We start from the raw sequence: 18,431 nt of genomic DNA, 5'->3' as shown, positions 1-18,431 counted from the left end.
TTTGGTTTGGGAAGCAAAGATGACAGAGTTATGTTACTGCCACCTATCGTACTAAAATATAATGGAAGTTAAATTGGCGCTAGAAAAATTGTGTGACAATACTCCATAAGAATTTTTATGATAGTGGAAAGAAGTTAAAATTGTTAGTGTTGAAAATTTGACGCTAGTGTATTGTAGAAGTATAACTGTATTTGTAGTAGTAGGATAGAAGCCTTTAGTTGAATAGTAACAGTAGAAATAGTGAATACAGTGACTGTTGCCCAGTAGCAGTGTTGTGCTTTTTCACATGTATATAATATAATTATTAGTACAATTAATGGGTACCGATAAAAGGCTGTCAAATGATTTAAAATCATTAGTAAAGTTAATTGTATTGATTTGCTGTGATTAATCGCATTTTCAGACATTGTTCAAATTTGGCTCTCATTAAAGATGTTTCCATTTATTTAGTTTTTTTTATATTACATTGTGTTGTAGGTAATAATATATGTTGACTGTAGGGGAAAACAAAATAAACTGTATTCTCTGAATTGGAAGTTATCCCATTCCCCTGAAAGCATCACACAATATGGTTAATTTTTATAAAAAACAGTGCTTTTTATTTCTGTAATACTGTGGAAAAATAATTACATACCATTTTTAAAAAATATTGGAGATAATGAACTTAAAAAATGAAAATGTGATTTTTGTTGTACATCTTTTGAACAGTTTTTCTCTGCTACGTTGAACAGTACAATAAGATAAACATTGTATTTCTAAATTCAAAGACACAATAATACAGGATACAGTCCTACCAGAGGTATACAAGTATTGGAACAGGATTGCGAAGAGAAATGATATGGACAGATTAATGCAGCGTTTTCCAAACTCGGTCCTCGGGACCCCAAAGGGGGCACGTTTTGGTTTTTGCACCTAACACTACACAGCTGATTCAAATAATCAAAGCTTGATGATGAGTTGGTTATTTGAATCAGTTGTGTAGTACTAGGGCAAAAACCCAAACATCCGCCCCAGGACCGAGTTTGGGAAATGTTGTATTACTAAAACACTCACACACATAAACACATACAGACATACACACACGCATACAATATTCACACACACACGCAGGTAGAGTACGGTATGTCTATGTGTTACATACACACACAGCCATTCACACATCTATACAAACACTGTACAAATAGATGTGCACACACACACACACACACACACACACACACACACACACACACACACACACACACACACACACACACACACACACACACACACACACACACACACACACACACACACACACTCTCTCTCTCTCCCTTTTGCTCATTCTTTCTTTCACCCATACACATTCACACAATCACACACCATTATATGTCAATACTGTAGAAAAACCTTCATTGCCCCTTTCTATACACATTCTCCTCAGGCCTCGTCATCATGGCTGATTGTGTATGAGTAATGAAAGCGTTTACCACATGTTCCCTAAGGCCACTCTGTTCTAAACCTCTGTACACACCATCTCACTAGCCATGGTCCCAGCTCTGTTTGTTCGCAAGTGTGACAATGACCACAGGAGTAGGCAAGACAGCACAAATAGACCTGGGACCAGGCTACCACATCACCTCTTTCTATTTCAGCAGGGGGCACCAGGCTAAGGCTTATAGCCTGGATCCAAGCTGAATTTGCTATGTTTCATCATATCAATTATGTAGTATATTCATATAAATGGTGTAACAAAGCGATTTCAGTTTGGATCCCAGGCTACCAGGCTTATAGTTCCATATGCCCGGAACTGCCTCAATACCTAAACCCTTGGTAGGCCTAGCAACACACAACACCTGCCAATATAAGGACCTCCTGCATGCTATCTACTGCATAAATGCTTGTAACCCAAGATTTACATCAAAATAAAGAGCAACATGGACACTTGGTAAAAAGGTTCCTGTATATACTCCCCCTTCCTGAATTCTGCCAGTCATCATGGCTGACAGAAACAGGTCCACAAATACTTCTTCATGTTTCTCTTTGTTTGTTGGGGTGAATATCACCCAAACAAATACTAAACCCTCTCAAGTTAGAACATTTTGGTCCACAGACACCTCCTTCACAGAAATATGACAAAAATAATTCAGTAAAATGTTAAAAAATAGAATACAAAGCTCTAGTTTGTTGGTGTGCAAATAAAAACAGACATATATAATACAGCTATAGATATAGATAACGGATGTCTAAGCAATGAATACTGTTTGTAATGCAGTGCAAAACGTACCATGGCCCCACTAACCAGCACCAATGGCGCCAATGAAGTAAAGCATTCTGGGATATATATGTGCTCTAAGATCACTGTATAAAACAACAACCAGCTAAAACAAAATGGCGGACAGTCATTACTCCCCATTGGTTGAGGTTTCTCCCGCTCAACGAACGAGTACCATATTTGATGGTCAATTTCTCCATGATATGCCTTACTTTAATATTTGGCAATCGTATATGGAATAAATTGCCTGTAACACCCCCCCCCCCCTCTCTCGTCACTCATTACAGTCTAAATTCATAGCACTTCTGCTATTCATTTTGACAATTAAGATCTAAAGATCTCTTGTTCTCTCTAGTCCTATTTTCTCTGGTCTTGATTGTGACTTTCGCTTTCTGCTCTTTCAGAGCGAAGAATTGAACACTGGGAGTGTTGGAATTCTGATTACAAAGAATTCCCCTCTGTCTCATTGGGATACTCTCTATTTTCCACTGATCTGGACTATCTCTCTTTCTCATACCCTCCCTGTCTCATGGGCAAATCCTAACTCCTGTGTATGTGTGTGTGTGTGTGTGTGTGTGTGTGTGCGTATGTGTGTGTCTGTCTGCATGTGTGTGTGTCTCAGTGTGTGTGTCTGTGTACACTCAAGTGTGTTTGTGTGTATATGTTTGAGAATGCGAATGTGTGTGTGCGTCTGAGTGACAGTGTGTATGAGAATGCACCCTCACCCTCTACGTGAGAATTAACTGTATCTCACACATGTGTCTGCATCCTCTGTGTGTGCCCTCTGTGGCCGTAGTCAGAATGCTGCGAGGTATAGGAGAAGCGGGTCGAACTTCCATACTTCCCCAGTCCAGTCTCTGACCCTGACGGAGCTGCCCCAGGCCCCACCCCCACACCAGGCCCCACCCCCGGCCCCACCCCGTACATCTCATAGGACGGACCGGCTTCCAAGGGAGCCAGAGTGGGCGGGGCGAATCCCATGCGGTAGGGGGTATAGGGGTGAGAGGGATAGCCATAGTTGTCGTATGCCAGTTGAGAGGAGTCCAACAGGCTGCAGTCCCCAGGGAAGTCGCTGGTCTGCGGCGGGGGGTTGGGAGGGGGCGGCTGGCTCTGCCCAGCCCGGGTGAATGTGTTAAACTGAGCATAGCTGTTATGGGACAGTCTGGAGGGGGGGCGGGGGTCGTAGCAGCTGGGGCGGCCAGGGGTGTTGAGGGGCCCTGGGCCTGGAGGGCCTCCTCCGCTGGCTATGGCCCCCGATCCTCCAACACTGCTGCTTATGGAGGCAGCGCCCCCTGGGGTGTTGGAGGGCCGGTAGTCGGAGTAGTGCATGGAGCGGGAGGCGGGACGGCCCTCGTCGTGTGTGGAGGCTCGCACGTTGTAGTAGCCATTGGTGGGATCCTGGAGAGAGAGAAGAAGACATATTGTAGCTAAGGTGTGTTTGGGTGTCCGTGTGAATGTGTGCGTGGGTGCGTACGTGCGCGCGTGTGTGTTTGTGTGTGATGAGATCACCTTAAGGTCGTACTCCTGGCGTGTGTCTAGAGTGTCGCTGCGTAGGTCCTGTTTCAGCTCTATATCATCTTTAAAGGGCTGAGAGGAGGGAGAGAAGGGCACAGAAGAGGGCAGAAACTAAACCATCAAACAACGAAAAAACAACAAAGGTGGGGAGGAATCCAACATAAGAGGGGGACCAAAGTAGAAGAAAAAGAGAAAAAGAAGAGAAAGTGACAGATCGAAATTAAGGTTGAAAAAGGGTCATCAGAAGAGTTAAAAATGTGAGTTTTGTGATTGAAAAGATAGAACAGCAAAAGTTGATACAATTGAGAGGTAAAAATAATTTGTGCATTTCTCCTAAGAGGTTGGTTGTGTAATGCGAGAGCTTCCGAGTTCAGGCATCGTTGGAATGATTGAATAAACTTTATTGATCCCCTGAGGGGAAACTTGGGTAACATAAACCAAAGGTAGGAAAGTTCAAGGCAACCTGCTGTCCCGTTGTCATGGCAACTCACCGAGTACATGGCCTTGACCATGCGTGATGCCGTGGAAACACTGCCGGAGTCCTCCTCCAGACTGTGGGTCTCCTTGTTTATTGTCTCTACCTTGATGTCTGGCTTACCCAGCGTGACCCCGCGACGACCTGGAAGCACGGCACAATAGCACAGCACACAGTTGAATACTGCTGGATATGTCAGGGTATATTGATTTAGACAGATACAATATGTATACCGTATGTATACGTGCATGTGGGTTATGCGAATAATGGGTTCATATATAGATATCAAATCAAAAATCAAATCAAATTGTATTTGACACATACGCCTAATACGACAGGTGTAGATCTTACTGTGAAATGCCTTAACCAACAATGCAGTTCAGAAAATATTAACTAAATATACTAAAGTAAAAAATAAAATAAAAATAGTAACACAATAAAATAACAATAACGAGGGTAAGGGTTAGATATCTGACGACAATTTAAAGGGCTTAGAGGAAGGAGAGGAGGGAGAGAAGAGGGCAGAAACTAAACCATCAAACAACGAAAAAAAAAAACAAAGGTGGGGAGGAATCCAACATAAGAGGTTGACCAAAGTAGATGAAAAAGATCAAAAGAAGAGAAAGTGACAGATCTAAATAACACGGCTCTATACAGGGGGTACCGGTACTGAGATAATGTGTGGGGGTACAGGGTAGATATCTCAAGACAGGTGTATTGGGGTTTTTAGGACATGGGCATCTGAAACATGTATTGGTGTGTGTTTGATACTTTATAGATGGTTTGACTGTGGGGAATAGATGCAGGTGTCACTCACTGCCTTTGTGCTGCCGGTAGAAGATGAGCACCAGGACTAGTAAACACAGGAACAGCAGGATGGTGCAGCCAACAGTCCCTCCTGCTATTATACCCACTGGGACCTCCTCTGAGAGAGGGAAGAGAGGAGAGAGGAATGAAGGGAGAGAAGAATGGGGAGATTGAGAGGGGGGGTAGAGAGGAGGGAGGAAGGAAAGGGGGGGGGGAGAGACAGAGAGAATGGGGGGCGGAGAGATAGAGGAACGGAGAGAGAGAAGGAGGGAGCGAGATAGAGGAAGGGAGAGAGAGAAGGAGAGAGAGAAACAGTATTCAATGCAATACAACATGCAGACTCAGCTAAAACATTGTAATAGAGCAGGCATGAGTATATATGGTGGTTATTGTTGTTGTATCAAGTTAGGAGAATGAATATAATGGTGATGTATATAATGGTGGTGAATATAATTGTGGTGAATATAATGGTGGTTATTGTTGTTGCTGTTTGTCTCTGGTCATACCAGTCTCCTCCAGGGTGATGATCATGGTCCCGGGTCCGAAGGCGTTCCAGGCAGTACAGTTGTAGGTGGACAGGAAGTCAGCCTCCATGACGTTGTTGATGGTGAGGGTGGAGAGGACAGCCCCTCCCTCAGACAGAGGTTTACTCTGCTCCACCGTGTACCTCTCCAACAGAGTCCCCTTCTCCTTCTCCCACACGTTCTCTTTCCACGCCCACACCTGAAACACAGACAGGCAGACAGACAGACAGACAGACAGACAGACAGACAGACAGACAGACAGACAGACAGACAGACAGACAGACAGACAGACAGACAGACAGACAGACAGACAGGCAGACAGGCAGGCAGACAGGCAGAAAGGTGCAAGTTAACACACCCACATGGACTCCATTGAATTATGTGTACTGACACACACATACATATGCATTAGGCATATATACTCATGTTTTACACATGCAGGCATACTGTACACACAACTGGGCATACAAAGACGTACACACAGACGTACTGAAGTAAACAACAAGCACATGAACTATTAAAAACACATTCACGCACACTTACAACGCACACAGAATGGGATTCACACACTACCAACAGCAACTGTTCCAAGCCTCTCTATCTCTTTATCCTTGGACTATAGAGTAACACGTAGTGGTTTTAGAGCTGGTGAGAATCTTACACACTTCCGCAACTTCTAACCCGCTAAAAGCTATTATTCACACTGAAGTATGAAAGAGTATTTAAAAATGCATGAGGCCACATGTTCCTGTAATCTCCGATTTATTCTGAAAAACGGGAAACTCTGGCGGAGGCATTTACCGGGACAACTGTTCCAGTCCTTCATATTTTATAACCGCTTTTCTGTCCCTGCATTAAGGACGCACAGTAAGCTGCTGCATCAGAGAGAATCAAACTCACAAGGCTTAGAGAGGAGAGACCAACTACACACGGACTGTGTCACAAATAGCATCTTAATCCCTGTACAGTGCACTACTTTTGAACAGGGCACATAGGGTGCACTAATGTAGGGAGAAGGGTGCCATTTCAGATGCAGCCACTGCCTGAGAGCATCCGGACCAGCGAGACGAGTGGAGGAGAGGAGATATCAGCTGGTTTCAGACACTGACCGGCTGCACTAGAAGTGTCCCTCGACTAGAAATCTTGTTTACTTGGTGGGTCTCAGGACAATTCTTAAAGATTTTGGCGGCTGCCATAAAACAGAAGGAGTTTGGGAACCGCTGCTAGAGTGTCGACCATGTCAGTCTCATGACGATTAGGTAATCCCACGACGAAAATGTACAGGTGGTAATCCCACGACGAAAATGTACAGGTGGCAATCCCACGACGAAAATGTACAGGTGGTAATCCCACGACGAAAATGTACAGGTGGTAATCCCACGACGAAAATGTACAGGTGGCAATCCCACGACGAAAATGTACAGGTGGTAATCCCACAACGAAAATGTACAGGTGGCAATCCCACAACGAAAATGTACAGGTGGCAATCCCACGACGATAATGTACAGGTGGTAATCTCATGACGATAATGTATAGGTGGCAATCTCACGACGATAATGTATAGGCGGTAATCTCATGACGATAATGTATAGGTGGTAATCTCACGGCGATAATGTATAGGTGGTAATCTCATGATGATAATGTATAGGTGGTAATCTCATGATGATAAAGTATAGGTGGTAATCTCACGACGATAATGTATAGGTGGTAATCTCATGACAATAAGGTATAGGTGGTAATCTCATGACGATAAAGTATAGGTGGTAATCTCATGACGATAATGTATAGGTGGTAATCTCACGACGATAATGTATAGGTGGAAATCTCATGACGATAATGTATAGGTGGTAATCTCATGACGATAAAGTATAGGTGGTAATCTCATGACGATAAAGTATAGGTGGTAATCTCATGACGATAAGGTATAGGTGGTAATCTCATGACAATAAGGTATAGGTGGTAATCTCATGACAATAAGGTATAGGTGGTAATCTCATGACGATAATGTATAGGTGGTAATCTCATGGCGATAACGTATAGGTGGTCATGTAAAGGCTTGCAGTAGCGTTTGTACAGTATCGACTGTCAACTTACAATCTTGTCCGGTGGAGGTGTGCTGGCGATGTAGCATTTGACCTCTCCTCTCTCCCCCCTCACCGCATACTGGACGGGCTCACTGGAGATGATGGGGGGACCTGGATAGGAAGAGATAAACAGAGTGAGCGTGAGAACGAGTGAGGGGTGGTACATTTCGCTCCATGTATAAACAAGAATAAATACTACACCAATGAATACTTTGAAATAAAAGTTGCACACTCCGGTCTTCATAGCAGTATTAAAGCCTACATCCAATCATCACACTGAACCATAAACTCAAGCTTATCTATTCTTGTGTGATGTGTGGTGTTCCTTACCGTTGACAGTGAGCGTGACCTCTGTCTCTCCCACTCCGATCCTGGGGACGATGGCCTTACACATGTACTGCCCAGCGTCTGCCTGGCTTACTGACTTCAGGAACAGCTGGTTGTTATTACTAAGGACCTACACACGGGATGGAGAGAGAGAGGAACAAACAGAGAGTCAGGAACAGAGAGAGAGAGAGGAACAAACAGAGAGAGAGGAACAAACAGAGAGAGAGGAACAAACAGAGAGAGAGGAACAAACATAGAGTCAAGAACAAACAGAGTCAGGAACAAACAGAGAGAGAGGAACAAACATAGAGAGAGGAACAAACAGAGAGAGAGAGGAACAAACAGAGAGAGAGGAACAAACCGAGAGAGAGGAACAAACAGAGAGAGAGGAACAAACAGAGAGAGAGGAACAAACAGAGAGAGAGGAACAAACATAGAGTCAAGAACAAACAGAGTCAGGAACAAACAGAGAGAGAGGAACAAACATAGAGTCATACATAGGAATGCAAAAGAGAATAAAATAGAGGTGAAGGAGTGGGAAAGACAAATGGAGGAGAGGAGCGAGGGAGCATCAGGAAAAAGCCAGGAGAAAGAGACGGACAGAGCAGGGGGGCGAAAGAGAATAGAGAGACTGAGAGAGACAGAAGGATATAAAAGAAAGGGAGTCTATAAAGATAAAGAGAGCGACAGAAGGAAGAGAGAACTGGTCCTCACCATATTGGAGCCTTTCTTGGTCCAGGTAAGTGTTAGAGGAGGGTTGCCGGCCCATTTGCAGTTCAGAGTGACATCAGAGTCTATGTCCACTGTCACTGGCCTGGGCCCCACTACCAGAATAGGACCAACTGGGGAGAGAGGGGGAGGGAGAGAGAAAGAGAGAGAGAGAGAGAGAGAGAGAGAGAGAGAGAGAGAGAGAGAGAGAGAGAGAGAGAAAGAGAGAGAGAGAGAGAGAGAGAGAGAGAAAGAGAGAGAGAGAGAGAGAGAGAGGGGGGGGGGGGGGGGGGGGACGACTTTAATTTAACCAGGTCAGCTACTGATAACAAAGTCAAATACAATTTAAAAATGACCACATAAAGAGAAATGAAAGACAGACAGACAGACAGACAGACAGACAGACAGACAGACAGACAGACAGACAGACAGACAGACAGACAGACAGACAGACAGACAGACAGACAGACAGACAGACAGACAGACAGACAGACAGACAGAAACAGAGAGGGAGACAGAGAGAGAGAGAGAGAGAAAAAGTGAGAGAGAGATAGACAGACACACAGACAGAGAGAGAGACAGAAAGAGACCGACAGAGAGACAGACAGATGCTATTTGCCAGCCATGGAGGTCTAGTTAGACTCACAGTGTACATCGACCAGGATGCTGACGTTGGTTTTGCCCACGGCGTTGAACACTGAGCAGGACACTGGCTCAGTGAAGAAGGAATGGTCAGCTTTGGTGGTGAACACACTCTCTCTGGCTCCCTGCAGGATCACTCCACCTTTAGCCCACCTGAGAAAGAACACACATATTGTATGAATAAACATGTACTGCCAGGTTTGGTTCCCACATTGGTCAAACACTTGGTCACCACGACTAACACATGTAACTACCCAAACACAGTACCAGTCAAAAGTTTGGACAAACCTACTCATTCAAGGGTTTTTCTTTATTTTTTACTATTTTCTACATTGTAGAATAATAATGAAGACATCAACACTATGAAATAACACATATGGAATCATGTAGTAACCAAAAAGGTGTTTAAAGAAATCAAAATATATTTTATATTTGAGATTCTTCAAAGTAGCCACCCTTTGCCTTGATGACAACTTTGCACACTCTTGGAATTCTCTCAACCAGCTTCATGAGGAATGCTTATAGTAAAAATAAATAAAACATCTTGAATGAGTAGGTGTGTTAAAGCTTTGGACTGGTACTGTAGATGAACACAACTATCCAGCCAGACTAATGCACAGCTAGAGAGAGAGGCAGGTGGGCATATACTGGAGACAGACAGAAAGGTGAACAGATACTGTAGGTAGATAGAGGACATACATGTATCCCATGATAGGAGGGTTGGCGGAGGCGGCGCAGGTGAAGGTAACGATGTCCCCCTCTAAGACGGAGCGAGGCTCGATGGACAGTGTCACCGTGGGGGGGTCTGGAAAGAGAGGACACACAGGGTTAATGAGGCACACTGACAACATAAGCAAATAACAGAGAGAAGGAGAGAGGAGGGGGGCAGAGAGGAAAAAGAGAGGACCCCCTCAAGAACCCCCTCAAGGGTCCTGGGCAGTGATCTAAGTGATGTACTGGTTTTCATTAGGAGCTGTTGTCTGTGAATAACATCAGATATTCAGTCATCACAGTCTGTCATAAAAACTATTTCAAGCTAAGGGGAAGGTTATGAACAAGTCTTCAACGAATTCCTTTGAGGGTGACTTACGGTGTACGTTGAGGGTGACTTACGGTGTACGTTGAGGGTGACTTACGGTGTACGTTGAGGGTGACTTACGGTGTACGCTGAGGGTGACTTACGGTGTACGTTGAGGGTGACTTACGGTGTACGTTGAGGGTGACTTACGGTGTTCGTTGAGGGTGACTTACGGTGTACGTTGAGGGTGACTTACGGTGTACGTTGAGGGTGACTTACGGTGTACGTTGAGGGAGACTTACGGTGTACGTTGAGGGTGACTTACGGTGTACGTTGAGGGTGACTTACGGTGTACGTTGAGGGTGACTTACGGTGTACGCTGAGGGTGACTTACGGTGTACGTTGAGGGTGACTTACGGTGTACGTTGAGGGTGACTTACGGTGTTCGTTGAGGGTGACTTACGGTGTACGTTGAGGGTGACTTACGATGTACGTTGAGGGTGACTTACGGTGTACGTTGAGGGTGACTTACGGGGGAACGTTGAGGGTGACTTACGGTGTACGTTGAGGGTGACTTACGGTGTACGTTGAGGGTGACTTACGGTGTACGTTGAGGGTGACTTACGGGGGAACGTTGAGGGTGACTTACGGTGTACGTTGAGGGTGACTTACGGTGTACGTTGAGGGTGGCTTACGGTGTACGTTGAGGGTGACTTACGGTGTACGTTGAGGGTGACTTACGGTGTACGTTGAGGGTGACTTACGGTGTATTTTGAGGGTGACTTACGGTGTACGTTGAGGGTGACTTACGGTGTACGTTGAGGGTGACTTACGGTGTACGCTGAGGGTGACTTACGGTGTACGTTGAGGGTGACGGTGGTGCGTTTCCCGGTGGGGATAGCCAGGTTACTGGCCACACAGCTGTAGTTCCTCCCTGTGTCTGTGTCCACTGGGTGGATGGGCAAGAAGCTGTGGGTCGTCACCCTCTTCCTGTCCGGGAGCACCTCCTGATGGAGAGAGATGGAGGGAGGGAAAGAAGGAACAAGGATGGGAGGGACAGAAATGGTCAAGAGAGGGGTAGCGATGGACTCAAGAGACGACAGCCAATACAACGATGAGAAAAGGTAGGAGTAACAAAGTCAGTCACTGTGTGTATGGATTTGAGTGTGTGTGTGTGTGTGCATGCGTGCATGTGATATGTACGTGTATGTGTATGTGTGTGGGTGCATGTGGGTGTTATAATACTATGTGTTTGCATGTGTACACGCTTGTTTCATTGACTCACGGTGGTGCTGACTGCTCCATCTACAGGGATCCCATCTTTCTGCCACTCTATCATGGCAGGGGGCTTGGCCCCGCGGGACACACAGCTCAGGTTATAGTGGTCCCCTGCATTCAGCAGCACCTCAGGGGCCCCGTCTATCACTGGGTCATCTGGGGGGACTGGAGATAGGACAGGGGGGTTAAACACATGCATGTACTGAAATACACACGCATACACACACACAACCACACAACCACACAAACAACCACACAAATACATGCACACACACACACACACACACACACACACACACACACACACACACACACACACACACACACACACACATGCAGTTGTTGTATCTTACTGAGGACGGTGAGTTTGGCTCTTCTAGAACGTAGTGCAGCGTCTGGGGCCTGACACTCGTACAGGGAGTCATCAGACAGCTCAGCTGAGATGATCTCCAGGTTATACTGGCCCAGCTCCTGCACCCGCAACACACGGTACCTCGGCCAGGCTGGGGGGAACGGAGAGAGAGTCAGACATAGGGACAGTCAGTGAAGGCTGGTTAAACGATAAATGAGCAGGGCAGGCTCATTTGGAATGTATTGAAGGTAATGATAAACAAAGAACACAACCATGCACATATTCGTATGTATGCTCTCTCTCTCTCTCTCTCTCTCTCTCCCCCTCCCTTCCCCCCTTCTCTCGCTCTCTCTTCTAGCGCTCACACAGCTCAAGTGGTGCTATACATTCTTAACAGCAGGTGGCAGCCGTGCTCTCTTTCACCAGCAAGAGAAAAGAATGCATGCATTATGACAACAACGTTTTAGAGGACTCCAAACGGACAGAAATGCTGGTGAAGATTTCATGTCCTTTCTCTTCACAAATAAATTCCATCGAATCATTCCGTCACAGTAGAATGTACTGTATGTATATCCATTTGCTTCAAATGAGCTTACCCTCCCATAACCTTGTGTGTCCTTGTACCTGACATATCATGTGTGTCTGTATGTTGTCTATGCATGTATTTGCATGTGAAATGTTGAGAGAGCGAAAGCTTATGAAAGGGAGAGGGAAAGAGATCAAGGCAGCGAGGGAGAGAGGCAAGGAGAGAGAGAGAGCGAAGGAGTGAGGAAGAGAGGCAGGGTGAGAGAGAGGGAGAGAGGCAGGGTGAGAGAGAGCGAAGGAGCGAGGGAGAGGTGCAGGGTGAGAGAGAGCGAGGGAGAGAGGGAGCATGTGTATGATGGAACCAGTGTTCATTCACATGTTTCTATTTAAAAGCTTTGGCTTGAAGCGCTGAACCATTACAGTATCAATATGATTGAAAGAGAGGGAGACAAAGAGAGAGAGAGAGAAAGAGGGAGAGAGAAAGAGAGAGAGAGAGAGAGAGAGAGAGAGAGAGAGAGAGAGAGAGAGAGAGAGAGAGAGAGAGAGAGAGAAAGAAAGAAAGAAAGAAAGGAATGGTGAGAGGACAGATGAAGAGGAGCAGCAGAGGAAGGGAGGGAGAGAGAAATGAGAGAGTGTTTGAGGAAAAGCAGAGACAAAGAGAGGGAAGAAGAGCGAGTGGGGGAGAGAGGGAGGGAGAGAGAATGAAGAATCAGTGAGGGGTTGAACAGAGGCAAAGAGAGAGAGAGAGAGAGAGAGAGAGAGAGAGAGAGAGAGAGAAAGTGGGAGATAGAGGGAGAAAGAGGGAATGAAGCAGGAAGAGAAAGAATGTGAGAAAAGCACATTGTATTGTATTTTCAACAAGCCTTATTTCTTACAGATAGGGGAGATAGAACATGTGTGTTTGTGATAGAGATAGGTATAGGTATAGAGAAATTGATGGACAGATAGGGAGAGAGAGCCTGGCATAGAGAAAGAAAGAGAGAGACAAAGAGGGAGAGAGACAAAGAGAAAGAGAGGGAAAGAGGGGGAGGGTAGAGATAGAAAGAGGGGGAGAGGTGGTAGAGAAAAGGTAAACACCACAACAGCATAGAATGACAGACAGGGCGATATACAGAGAGGCCTTGTAAGCAGGGCGACTAGAAATGATGTGTGTTGGGTGTTGTTGGGTGTTGTCAGGGGGGGGAGGGGTCTTAGAGTTGTTGTAGTCTCACCCCTGAGGTCCTCTCCGATGCCCAGGGCCAGTCCATCCTTGGTCCACTGCACAATGCCCGAGTAGTTAAACACAACACAGGACAGAATCACCCTCTGGCCCAGCACCACCGACTGGTCCGCTGGCTCCTGGGAGAAACGTGCTGTCCACACTGGGGTAGGAGAAGGAGGGAGGGAGGAAGGGAAAGGGGGAGCGAGGGGGAGAGAGATGGGGGGGAGAGAGAGAAGGGTGCATAAGCATCAATACAAACCTATAACATCACATTTTGTTACAAGCCCACAGCTGTGTTGTTGTTAGATTGTTGTTACAGTAGATACATACAGCGTCATTATACACAAACTGAGAATAAACTGTTTAAAGGGGCCATGTAGAGACAGAGAGGTGCATTTCACTCATTGGAGTTTTTGTGGTAAAATTAGTAGCTAGGCCTAAAAGTTAAATTGTTCTCCAGCTACTACGATCTACAATTTCTGATGGTGTGTTCGATATGGTTTCTCGTTCTCCTTCAACTGAAGACAAGGATAACTAGTTGGAGATCGAGGGAGCATTAAGACATCGAGACATAGAAAGATTAGGAAAATAGTGAGAAAAAGATTTCAACAATGGAGAGAGAGAGATAGAGGGGGAACGAGGGAGTGAGACATGAGCTGATTCAGGAGGAGAAGAGAGGTAGATCAAACCCTTACGATTTAACCCATAGAGTCTCACCCCATCTCCCAGTCCCTCATGGCTTCCCTGTCTTAAACCTCTCTTTCTATCTTTGTCTTGCTCTCTCTTTCTTTCTCTTTCTCTCTCTCCATTCCTCCCTACAGTATGAGTCATCTCCCAGGCTTCCTCTCTCCCTCTCTCTAACGTCTAACTACAGTACATGTCATTGTCTCTACTCCACAGGGCTGTTCCAGCTCTACTGAGAGCCACCATAGTTCTTTCTGCAATGTAAACCTGTACTGTATTCATCTGATGAAGTGTTGTGACTGCTTGTCCAATCTGAAAAAAGTTGTGTTCCATGGTACATAATGACATGCGCTGTAATTAAACTGCTCATCAAGACCGCTAAACAATGAGAGACTGACAATCCAAGTCAGATTTATGTCGAGCAGTCTTTTGGTTGTGTTGTTGTGTTTCTGTTGTCCGTCTCTCTCTCCTTCTCCCTCTGAATGTACCGTACACATACAGTGCAATGTACTGTTTTCTTGACTGGACTGGTAAACAATGAAGAATGGCAATGGAATTGCATTTCTGTCTCACTTATCTGTGATGTTTCTCCCCTCCCTCTGTCTCGCTCTCTCTGAATGTGTTTTTATTTTAACGTATACATGAAATAACACATATGAAATCATGAAGTTACCAAAAAAGTGTTAAACAAATCAAAATATATTTTAGATGTTAGATTCTTCAAAGTAGCCACCCTTTGCCTTGATGACAGATTTGCACACTCTTGGCATTCTCTCAACCAGCTTCACCTGGAATGCTTTTCCAACAGCACTCCATCAATCTCGTTCCTGGTAAAATAGCCCTTACACAGCCTGGAGGTGTGTTGGGTCATTGTTATGTTGAAAAACAAATGATAGTCCCACTAAGTGCAAACCAGATGGGATGGCATATCGCAGGCAGAATGCCGTGGTAGCCATGCTGGTTAAATGTGCCTTGAATTCTAAATAAATCACTGACAGTATCACCAGCAAAGCACCTCCACATCATCACACCTCCTCCTCCATGCTTCACAGTGGGAACGACACATGAAGAGATCATCCGTTCACCTACTCTGCGTCTCACAAAGACACGGCAGTTGGAACCACAAATCTCAAATTTGGACTCATCAGACTGAAGGACAAATTTCCACCGATTTAATGGCCATTGCGCGTGTTTCTAGGCCCAAGCAAGTCTCTTCTTCTTATTGGTGTCCTTTAGTAGTGTTTTTTTGGCAGCAATTCAACCATGAAGGCCTGATTCACACAGTCTCCTCTGAACAGTTGATGTTGAGATGTGCCTGCTACTTGAACTCTGTGAAGCATTTATTTGGGCTGCAATTTCGGAGGCTGGTAACTCTAATGAACTTATCCTCTGCAGCAGAGGTAACTCTGGGTCTTCCTTTCCTGTGGCGGTCCTCATTACAGCCAGTTTCATCATAGCGCTTGATGGTTTTTGCGACTGCACTTCAGTTCTTGAAATGTTCCGCATTGACTGACCTTCATGTCTTAAAGTAGTGATGGACTGTAGTTTCTCTTTGCTTATTTGAGCTGTTCTTGCCATAATATGGACTTGGTCTTTTACCAAATAAGGCTATCTTCTGTATGCCACCCTGAACTTGTCACAACACTGATTGGCTCAAACGCATTAAGATGGAAATAAATTCCACAAATGAACTTTTAACAAGGCACACCTGTTAATTGAAATGCATTCCAGGTGACTACCTCATGAACAAGGATGCAAACTGGTGAGGGCCCAAAAAGGTGACACTTTTTAGTTGTTGCACTGAAACATGCAAAACATCCCTGCTAGGGGAAATGCAGGTTGTAACTAATTAAACAACAAAGAATATGATCTACATGATCCGTCGTTGTGTGTAAAATAAAAAGTGGTTCATGTGAACCTAACTCACAGCTACAAAATGTAAAGAAAGCAATCCAATGGTATTTGTTGCCTAGACTTTACTGCAAATGACACTTTTGAGAAAAAACAATCCACTAATATTTCAGTTACCATGACAGCCTTTATAATAGAACGCTTGTGACCACACACATCTAAATATTGCACTTGGGGAAAAAAACATCTTAAAGTAGAAATAGAATGAAACAAACAGACATTCTATTTTTGCTCTATTAAAGTGGCCACTACAGCAGACATTGATCAAGTGCACAAGGCTACATGTGTGCAGAAATAACGTTCACAGAGTTAAAAAATATATAAATCTCCCCTCACTCACACACTCACTCACCCACATGTGTTACTGTCAAGTTCAACACAACAAAAACAATATATTTGGGCTAGACTGCACATTATTACATTGTACACTGTCTGCCTGTGGACATCTGTTCTACGATGTGCCAGCAAAAGTGAGAAAGAGGGAAAGTGTGTTGCGTTCCTTTCACCTCTATAGCGGCATCCAGTTTAAGCCAGGCCCAGCTCCAGCTACACTTGTTTAACAAACAACACCTCATTTACACCTACTTCTCTCATACTTAAAATTAACCACATACTGTAGAGGGAAAACATTAGTTAACAGGATAGTTTGTTAGTTAGTCAACATTTCACACATATTGCCAGGGTACAGTAATCAACTAACGCATTATAACTTGTTTGCTTACAGCCAGTAGTGATTCCAACTTTTCTCATCGGATCAACACAAATCACGTAGGTCACCTACGAATTTCACCGAAAGGTGACGAGTTTGCATTCCTGCATGAAGCTGGTTGAGAGAATGCCAAGAGTGTGCAAAGCTGTAATCAAGGCAAAGGGTGGCTACTTTGAAGAATCTCAAATATAAAATATTTTGATTTGTTTAACACTTTTTTGGTTACTACATGATTCCATATGTGTTCTTTCATAGTTTTGATGTCTTCACTTCAATAGAAAATAGTAAAAATAAAGAAGATGGAATGAGTAGGTGTGTCCAAACTTTTGACTGGTACTGTAAATACACTACCGTTCAAAAGTTTGGGGTCTCTTAGAAATGTCCTTGTTTTCGAAAGAAAAGGTATTTTTTTGTTGTCCAGTAAAATAACATCTAAAATTGATCAGAAATACAGTGTAGACATTGTTAATGTTGAAAATGACTATTGTAGCTGGAAATGGCAGATTTTTATAGAAAGAGGAGTGGGAGGCCCGTTGAGGACTTGTGAGGCATCTGTTTCTCAAATTAGACACTCTAATGTACTTGTCCTCTTGCTCAGTTGTGCACCGGGGCCTCCCACTCCTCTTTCTATTCTGGTTAGAGCCAGTTTACACTGTTCTGTGAAGGTAGTAGTACACAGCGTTGTACGAGATCTTCAGTTTATGGCAATTTCTAGCATGGAATAGCCTTCATTACTCAGAATGATGGTACGCCTATGTAGGCAGTTTCCAGCTTCAATAGTCATTTACAACATTAACAATGTCTACACTGTATTTCTGAACAATTCAATGTTATTTTAATGGACAAAAATTGGTTTTTAATTCAAAAACAAGGACATTTCTAAGTGACCCCAAACTTTTGAACAGTAGTGTCCATATATACAGTTAAAGTCGGAAATGTATATACACCTTAGCCAAATACATTTAAACTCCGTTTTTCTCAATTCCTGACATTTAATCCTAGTAAAAATTCCCTGTCTTAGGTCACTTAGGATCACCACTTTATTTTAAGAATGTGAAATGTCAGAATAATAGCAGAGAGATGTAACGACCATTGGTGGAAGAAGGTGAAGACCAAGATGCAGCGTGGTAAGTGTTCATCATTATTTTAATAAACTGAACACTAAATACAACAAGGAACAAAAGAAACAACCGAAACAGCTCCGTCAGGTGCAAAAAACCCTAAAAAGAAAATACCTACCCACAAAACCCATGTGGGCAAGAGCTACCTAAGTATGGTTCTCAATCAGAGACAACGACAGACAGCTGTCCCTGATTGAGAACCATACCCGGCCAAAAACAAGGAAATATAAAAACATAGAAAAAAGAACATAGAACGCCCACCCTAGTCACACCCTAGTCACACCCTGGCCTAACCA

General features: G+C 44.3%; 1 protein-coding gene across 1 annotated transcript in view; it reads right to left on the bottom strand.

The window, feature by feature from the left end:
• Positions 1-572: 572 nt before the first annotated feature.
• The window catches only part of LOC109906475 (kin of IRRE-like protein 1), a 36,559-nt gene continuing 18,700 nt past the window's right edge, over positions 573-18,431 (bottom strand). Inside the window, exons 2-15 of the mRNA XM_031791981.1 lie at positions 13,721-13,870; positions 11,986-12,135; positions 11,640-11,797; positions 11,211-11,361; positions 10,036-10,141; positions 9,341-9,489; positions 8,701-8,828; positions 7,990-8,116; positions 7,670-7,770; positions 5,558-5,774; positions 5,062-5,169; positions 4,261-4,388; positions 3,764-3,841; positions 573-3,652 (exon numbers count right to left, since the gene is read on the bottom strand). Of these exons, the coding sequence (XP_031647841.1) occupies positions 3,005-3,652; positions 3,764-3,841; positions 4,261-4,388; positions 5,062-5,169; positions 5,558-5,774; positions 7,670-7,770; positions 7,990-8,116; positions 8,701-8,828; positions 9,341-9,489; positions 10,036-10,141; positions 11,211-11,361; positions 11,640-11,797; positions 11,986-12,135; positions 13,721-13,870 (2,399 nt within the window). The 3' untranslated portion in view covers positions 573-3,004. The remainder of the gene's footprint in view (positions 3,653-3,763; positions 3,842-4,260; positions 4,389-5,061; positions 5,170-5,557; positions 5,775-7,669; positions 7,771-7,989; positions 8,117-8,700; positions 8,829-9,340; positions 9,490-10,035; positions 10,142-11,210; positions 11,362-11,639; positions 11,798-11,985; positions 12,136-13,720; positions 13,871-18,431) is intronic.

This window comes from Oncorhynchus kisutch, linkage group LG16 (assembly GCF_002021735.2).
Source record: "Oncorhynchus kisutch isolate 150728-3 linkage group LG16, Okis_V2, whole genome shotgun sequence".
NCBI classification, from domain to species: Eukaryota; Metazoa; Chordata; class Actinopteri; order Salmoniformes; family Salmonidae; genus Oncorhynchus; species Oncorhynchus kisutch.
Note: the sequence above shows the minus strand (reverse complement) of the source record. Positions and strands in the feature narration are given on the sequence as shown.